At 36.2% G+C, this 8,733-nt stretch overlaps 2 protein-coding genes across 2 annotated transcripts; both read left to right on the top strand.

Moving 5' to 3' along the window:
* Nucleotides 1-3,183: 3,183 nt before the first annotated feature.
* Nucleotides 3,184-5,099, top strand: LOC123886672. The gene is made up of 2 exons (XM_045935968.1): nt 3,184-4,384; nt 4,432-5,099. The coding sequence occupies exons 1-2, from the start codon at nt 3,184-3,186 to the stop codon at nt 5,097-5,099; spliced, it is 1,869 nt and encodes a 622-aa protein (XP_045791924.1).
* An 845-nt stretch (nt 5,100-5,944) lies between these two features.
* Nucleotides 5,945-6,713, top strand: LOC123883840. Its single transcript, XM_045932781.1, has 2 exons — nt 5,945-6,386; nt 6,576-6,713. Coding segments are annotated over exons 1-2 (417 nt in total). The 5' UTR covers nt 5,945-5,970; the 3' UTR covers nt 6,577-6,713.
* The last annotated feature ends 2,020 nt before the right edge of the window (nt 6,714-8,733 follow it).

Here is an 8,733-nt window from a genome sequence, read left to right as displayed (position 1 = left end):
AACAATTCTACCATTACAGCATCCATTTAGTAATAAAGTGTTGGGTTATTACTTATTACAAACTTACTACAAACCAACACTGTACTCTTAAAAGAATAATTTCCAATTACTCAATAAATTCTTAATTTTATCTTGCAGTTGAAATCTCAATTTTAACTCTATTATTATTTAGAGTTGGGTTGTTATACATCATCCTGGGGACCCCTAAATTATAAGTTGTCACGTTTGCCTAAAACTAGTCACCTACCCACAAGCATACTCTGCAAGGTAGAAATTAACGTTCTTTTTCAATACTATACTAAGACCGCAGATACTGAATTTAATGCTCTCATGTAGGTCTTAGCACACGGGATTACTAGCTTCGTTTCCTATGTGATATCGACTAGGTCCTTAGATTTTATTCTAATGTGATCAAGATTAAAATAACTAATACCAGACAATTGAAAGAGTTTAAAATAGAAATAACTAAATTTATATAAATAACTAATATAAATAGTACAACCAAGTATTTGTAAGGGAGTTTTTCGGCTCCACCTAACTTGGGAAAAATAAATTACAAAGACAGAAAGAAAATAACCTTATTGGCCTTGGAGTTCTTGGCCTCCTTGCCTCTCCTTAGAGTTCTCCTACTCTAGAGTGAATATTCAAAGTATTGAATTTTGGAATGTTTGTGAATGTATAATAGTGGAGGAAGAATGCTCTATTTATAGTTTTACAGCTGGGTTTGAACTTTTTCTGCGCATCCATCATGGCCACGATGGCGTGTAATTTCGCCTCATCGTGGCCACGATGGATCCTGTCGTGGTGCGATGGAAGATTTGATCAGGATTTTCTGCTTATTTTTCAAGTCATCATCGTGCCACGATGACAAGCCATCATGCCACGATGGTAAAGATTTTCAGCAGATTTTCTTCAATTTTATCCGTCTTCTCATCGCGTCACGCTGAAACTCATCGTGGGTACGATGGTGCGCTGCTTTATTCCATTTTTGCCATTTTTTGCTGCTTTTTCCACTTTTCTTGTTTCTGGTCCTTGTGTCTTCAATTTTCCCGATATTTGCTTGCTTTTGGTCTTTAATTACTATAAAAACTACTCTAATCTATTACTAAAAACATCATATAATTGGCTGTCATCAATTACTTATTTATATTTTTATTTATAAAATTCAAAGTATTACAATATAATTTTTAAAAAATAACAATTGTTTTATAAGGGTAATTTTGTCATTTAAATATCTTATGTATTTTATCATATTGGTATGAGCAAGTATGTATTTTACCAAACACAGGATAGGATAACTGAGGATAATTATTATCTTGCTGATATCCTATCCTATCATTATTATGTTGTATATCCTATCCTGCGCACCAAACGGGCCCTTAGGGTTTTATGATAGAAACAAATCAAGAGAGATATTCTACCTTGGAGAGAAAGTAACATACACTAGTAGAAATATGACATATTACTTAAGCATTTTACATCTGACGAACATATGTCAGATGTAAAACGCTATATGGAGTAGTCTTTTCATCTGGTCTCAATATCCACAGATGTAAAAAATATATAGACAAGACTTTTTACATCTGACTTCAATATACCGGATGCATAACTAAACGCGGTGGCAATCTTGTAATTATGGTGAAAATTCTCTAAAATACATATATATCTGGCCATATTTAGGCTCAGATATAAAAAGTCAGGTTGAATAAAAAAAATAAAATAATATTTTTGGAATAGAGGTAATGTATATCTCTCTCTCTCGCAAGACAAAAAAAACGAACTGACACAAAAAAAAGAAATCGATACAATCCAATCCCTCTCTCTCGCGATGCAAACCCTCATCAGCGCTGTCCTCCACCGGCGATGAGATTGAACCCTCAGCGCCGTCCTTTAATCAACACACCACCACCGCCTTATCTCAGCAGTCGTTCTCTCTCTCTCACTCGCGCAGTCGTCCTCTACCCTCACGAACCCTAACTCCAAATCGAAGGTTGTCTTTCTTTCTCCAGCCTCTACTCTCACGAATCGAAGGTTGTCCTCCTTTCTCCGGCCTCTACTCTCACGAATTGAAGCTTGTCTTTCTCTTTCACATCGATTCAGGTACGTACTCTTGTTTCTCACGAATCGAAGGTTTTAGCTCTTAGCTCTTTGTGGTTTGTTACTTGATTTTGTTTCTACTGAACTGTTTCTTTGTGTTTGTGGTTTATTTTGTTTCTACTGAACTGTTACGTGATTTGGTTTTAGCTCTTATTCTTTGTGTTTGTGTTAAAGTTTAGTGGTAAAGTTTAGCTCTTATTCTTTGTGTTTGTGTTAAAGTTTAGTGGTAAAGTTTAAGTGATTAAAAATGGAACGGTAAACATGAGACGCAGATTTAATCGAGAAAATTGAAGAAAGGAACACATGTCTTGGTAAGTGGAACACTGAAATGGAAACAGTGAAAGTGAGTGAGTTAAGTGTGGAGAAGAGAAAGAAATGTGAACATAGAGAACTGGTTTGATTATAGATCTTATCTCACTGTCAAACATATAACAAGTTTATATATGGCTGAGCATTGAGCAACTACTATCTTGAGCTTAAACATAATCACTATTCATTACATAACAAGCTGTAAATTTAAAAGATACATGGTAAACTAAACTGAACCATTTTTTATATATAGAAGAATAAGAACAATCCAATCAAAGGAGATCAGTCAAAGTTATGTGTATTGACACATTGTAGTAAAACCAAAGAGACTTTAAAATCTGATACATTATTTCTGACAAAAGCTGAAATCAGCGAATTATAAGAACTTCCATTGCATCTGAAAATAGCAAATCATAATGAACTCAAAGTATTCACATCTAACAACTTGGAAACAACTAGAGAAGAATCTGTTCAATTGATTTTCTTTGTGTTACCAGATTTCTTTGTGTTTGTGGTTTGTTACTTGGTTTTAGCTCTTAGCTCTTTGTGGTTTGTTACTTGATTTTGTTTCTACTGAACTGTTTCTTTGTGTTTGTGGTTTATTTTGTTTCTACTGAACTGTTACCTGATTTGGTTTTAGCTCTTATTCTTTGTGTTTGTGTTAAAGTTTAGTGGTAAAGTTTAAGTGATTCATTTAAGTGATTGGTTTCCCATCGGGTACGAAACCAATACTTTAATTGGTGTTACCATGTTTTAACTTAATTTCACAACATAGGTATGGATCAGAGTTGGATGAAAGCTAATAGATTAAGTGCTGAGTTTGAACAGGGAGTGATTGAATTTCTTCGATTTGCTGAAATCAATCTTCCATCTCCCGAAAGTAATGCTAAAAAAAACCTTTCGACTCCCGAAAGTAATGACGAAAAAAATCTTCCCCCTAAAAGTAATGTACATTTTCGATGTCCATGTGTTCTTTGTGGAAATAAAAAAGAAATTCATAAGGACCAAATCTTTAGTCATCTCATTTGCAATGGGATTTGTCAAAATTATACAAAATGGATATGGCACGGTGAAGAAGTAACAAAGCGAAATGTGTCCCAAAGCGAAAACGTTAAGAGGGCTCATGTGCATGATACTTTGTGCAGCGACAAGGATACACCTTTGTACCCGGGATGCACAAATTTTACACGTTTGTCAGCGGTGTTAAAGTTGTTTAATCTGAAGGCAAAGAATGGGTGGACCGACAAAAGTTTTAGCGAATTGCTTGAATTGTTGACACAAATGCTTCCTGAAGGTAACGTAATACCAAACCGGTGTTACGAGGCGAAGAAAGTATTGTGTCCGATGGGTTTGGAGTATGAAAGGATACATGCATGTCCTAATGATTGCATATTATACAGAAAAGAGTTTGTAAACTCTGATCATTGTCCGAAGTGCATGGCGTCACGCTACAAAAAGAAAGATGGTGATTCTAGTGATGATGTGGTGACGAAAAAGGGTTCTCCCGCGAAAGTTGTATGGTACCTACCAATAATTCCAAGGTTCAAGAGATTGTTTGCTAATGCAAATGACGCAAAGAATCTTAGATGGCATGTAGAAGAGAGAAAATGTGATGGACAAATTCGCCATGTAGCTGATTCTTTGCAATGGAAGAAAATCGATTCTTTGTTTCCAAATTTTGGCAAGGAGTCGAGAAACCTTAGACTTGGACTTGCTACTGATGGAATGAATCCGTTTGGCAATCAAAGTACTAACCATAGTTCATGGCCTGTTCTGCTCATGATTTACAACCTATCTCCTTGGTTGTGCATGAAGCGTAAATATATTATGTTATCGATGATGATTTCAGGCCCAAGACAACCCGGAAATGACATAGATGTTTATCTAAGTCCCCTAATTGATGATTTAAGAGTGTTGTGGGAGGAAGGAGTTGATGTTTTTGATGCGTATTCTGGAGAACATTCAATATGCGTGCAATGTTGTTTTGCACCATCAACGACTTTCCGACATATGGCAATTTGTCAGGGTATAGCGTTAAAGGGCACCTAGCGTGTCCTATATGTTCAAAAGACACAAATTTCAAGCAATTGAAAAAGGGAAAGAAGACTGTGTATCTTGGGCATCAGAGATTTCTAAACCGTTATCATCCATATCGTAGATTGCGAAAAGCTTTCAATGATCACCCGGAGGATGGTGTTGCTCCGGAGCCCTTAACTGGAGAGCAAGTTTATGAACTACAACGTGATATTAATGTTGTCTTTGGAAAGGACGTTGCAAAGGACGTTGGAAAGGGCAAAAAAAAGTCTGATGTGGAAAAAAAGCCTGATGTGAAAATTGCATGGAAAAAGAGGTCGGTGTTCTTTGATCTTCCATATTGGTCCAGTCTTGATGTAAGACATTGTATTGATGTGATGCACGTGGAGAAAAATGTATGTGATAGTGTAATCGGAACACTTCTCAACATTGCAGGCAAGACAAAGGATGGTATAAATGCTCGTCTTGATATGGATTTGATGGGTATACGAAAAGAGCTATTACCACAACAAATAAATAACAAGACATATTTGCCACCAGCATGTTACACTTTGTCTAAAAAAGAGAAAACAAGTTTTTGTGAGTGTTTACAAAGTATCAAAGTGCCGCATGGTTACTCATCAAATGTCAAGAAGCTTGTATCAATGAAAGTCTCATGATTGTCATGTGTTGATGCAACAACTCCTACCCGTGGCTATTCGTGGGATATTGCCTGACAATGTTAGGAAAACTATAAGTAGGTTGTGCTTATTCTTCAATGCAATATGTTGTAAAGCCATTGATCCATTGAAGTTAAACGAGTTGGAAAATGAGGCTGCAGTTATCTTGTGTCAATTGGAGATGTATTTCCCTCCTTCATTTTTTGACATTATGGTTCACTTAATTGTTCATCTAGTACGAGAGATTAGATTGTGCGGACCCATTTATTTAAGGTGGATGTATCCAATTGAGCGATATATGAAGATCCTAAAAGGGTATACAAAAAACCCGCACCGTCCGGAAGCATCGATCGTTGAGAGGTACATTGCAGAAGAAGCTATTGAGTTTTGTTCAAACTATTTGTTAGAAGCGGATGCTATAGGGGTTCCTAAGTCTCGTCACGATGGAAGATGTGGAGGTAGGGGTATACAAGGTTTAAATGTCAAGAGCATGAGTGCTCAGGTAATTCTTCAGGCACATTTGTATATATTGAATAACACGGATGAGGTTGAACCTTACTTATCTGATCACAAAAACATCTTAAAGATAAAGTACCTAAGAATGAATGAAAAAGGATTGTTAATAGAACATAATAAGAGTTTTTCTGAGTGGTTCAAAGAAAAGGTTGCTTATGATGGTAGTGATTCTAATACAATAAAGTGGTTGTCCTATGAGCCTAAACGTAACATAATAACTTGGAGTGCATTTGATATAAATAGAACCTCCTTTTATACAAAACTAAAGGATGATCGTAGTACCATGCAAAATAGTGGGGTTATGGTTGTGGCTGAGTCCATGCATTTCTCTAGTTCCAAGGATAAAAACCCGGTTATGGCATCTTCGCCCTACTATGGGGTGATTGAAGAGATTTGGGAGGTTGATTACGTTATGTTTAAAGTGCCTCTATTTAAATGCAAGTGGATTAATATTAACAGTGGTGTGCGAATCGATGAATTAGGATTTACATTGGTCGATCTTTGCAAGTTAGCTTATACCGACGAACCTTTCATCATCGCATCCCAAGCAAAACAAGTGTTTTATGTTAAAGATCCTTCGCCTAACAGTAGGTGGTCGGTGGTTTTACAAGGAAAAAATGTGCAAGGTAGTGATGAAAATCAAGATGTGATTCTTGATATTTCCGAAACTCTTCCATTCTCAACAAATGTGCCTACCTTCGTTGAAGAAAATGAAGAGGATGACGTGCAAGCTATTCGTTCGGATCATCAAGAAGGGATATGGCAGGACTAGTACGTTTGTGTATTTGATTTAACAAGTTTATACATTTGTGTTTTTTCATAAGTTGTGTTTTTTTTTTTTGTAATAATTAATAATTAGTATGTTTGTGAATTTTGATTTAATTACACATTTGCTTTTGCCATTTGCATTTTTTTGAGCTTCATTTGATCCTGATCAACGTTTTCTTTTTGTGTAAGCAGATACATGGCTGATTCAACCGTCACGGCTTCTTCAAGCCAAAAAAAGAGAGGAAGAGGTGCTACTATGATGAGAAAACTTACCAAAGTTCATCAATCGGGTCAACTCCTATCTGTCACATTTGATCCAAAAACATGGAATCCTACCGGTGCTCATGCAAAAACATTCAAGAGTTATTTGTCATATCTTGCTCGAAGTAGTTGTAGTATTTTGAAAGATGAGTGGAAGGACGTAGACATAAATGAAAAAGACAAAATGTTGAGTGATCTTCAGGTATTTTAAACTTATCATTTATCCTTTAATTTTTGTATCAAGTGATATGTATTTGCCTTCATTTCGGGTTCCCTGCTGATCTGGTAGTTTTGTTATTATGTGGAAAAAAAAACTAACAAAATTTTAATGTATATATGTAGAGTTATTTTGTTGTACCAGTAATTCATAAAGATCCGGATAAAGATCCTTTGAGGAATGCATTGTTATCTTATGCGGGAGACAGATGGAGAGGTTTTAAGACGCAACTCACGAGAGAATATGTTTCAAACCCCAAAGAAGATCGTGAACCTCCATATGTGAGGTATTCTTTTATTAAAGAAGGTATATGGAAACAGTTTTTGGCGTCCCGGCATACCCCTGAATTTAAGGTTAGTAGTAATGTTCTTAGTAATATATTTAGTAAAAATATAATCTGCGTGCTTTCTATAATCTGTCTGCCTGCAATCTGCCTGCAATCTGTGTGCTTGCTGTAATTTAGTAAAAATATGATCTGCAATCTGCGTGCTTGCTGTCGTAGTTTTCAATTTGGGGAAAATATTACATATTGTTTGGTGGTTATTACAATCAGATTGCTAATAGTAATGAATTGACATTATAATAGGAAAAAAGTCAAAAGGGTAAAGAAAAAGTGGCCAACAATGTCCACCCACATAGATTATCGCGTGGAGGGTATGATTTGCTTATGGAGACTATGATGGCTGAAAAGAGGTCGAGAGACAGCGGTGATCGTACTCCATCTCCACCCCCACGTTATGAGGGCTGGAAGAGGGCACGACAAAAACCAGATGGTTCGTACACATCAACGACTACAAAAGTTGTTGCCGACAAAATTGTAAGTAAACTTTTGATATTTACACGCATAGTCAAGCCATCTGAATGTTTATTTGTAATTACTTTCAAAGTGCATTTTTTGCATTTTGTAGGATTCTCTAGTTGAAGAGACGGAAAAGGGCAGCTTTGTTCCAATGGGACGTGATGATATTCTTACAGCTGCCCTTGGAACAGCTGAGCATGGTGGCCAAGTTCGTGGTGTTGGACGAGGTGCTACAATTACCAATTATTTTGGAAGGGCTTTACGTTCATCACCATATACGGATGTCACCGAGCAGCTCTCACAACTAGAAACAAAAATTAGAGCTGAATTTGAAGAGAAGATGGCTGTAGAGCGTCAAATGATGCAAAAGGCAATGCTGGATACACTTAAGTCTGCCGGTTTCTCTCAAAACGCCTCCCCAACAAAGCAACAGGTTGACAATTGTTCTCCAATAGATATTGCAGGGAACTTTGACAGTATGAAAGCTAGTTGCTCTGTTGCACCAGCAAACATGAAGGAGGACTTAGATAATGACACAGACTCGGTTCAAAAATTGTTATGCATGATTGTGAAAAGGAAAACATATTTGCCCATACAATTAGAACATGATAAGTTTGTCACCAATTTTAAGATGTCGCCAAAGTATATGAAAGACTTATTGGTGGGTGATAGATGGCTTGACTATTCAATTCTACAGCTTTGGTGCACGTAAGTACATTTTTGTTACTGCTATTCAGGTATATGCATCGTCTTATGTAAAAGTCTTATGTTTTTCCTCTCTTTACTATTCAGGTATATGCATCGTCTTTCCTTAGACACAAAAAACTCAGATTTATTTGCATTTTTGGACCCATGTCAATTGAGTTTTGCATCAAAGCCAGTCTCATTTCAAAAGGCGGTTAAACAATACATACAAAATCAGTTGCGTGATCTAAACAAAGTGTGCTACTTAGCACCACATCTTTGGGAGTAAGTATATATATATATATATGTATAGCTTATGTCATTGATAAGCTACATGTATTTTCTTATTTATTTTGATAGCATAATCACTAATAATTGTTCTTTCATGT

Source organism: Trifolium pratense, linkage group LG5 (genome assembly GCF_020283565.1).
Source record: "Trifolium pratense cultivar HEN17-A07 linkage group LG5, ARS_RC_1.1, whole genome shotgun sequence".
Classification (NCBI taxonomy): domain Eukaryota; kingdom Viridiplantae; phylum Streptophyta; class Magnoliopsida; order Fabales; family Fabaceae; genus Trifolium; species Trifolium pratense.
Note: the sequence above shows the minus strand (reverse complement) of the source record. Positions and strands in the feature narration are given on the sequence as shown.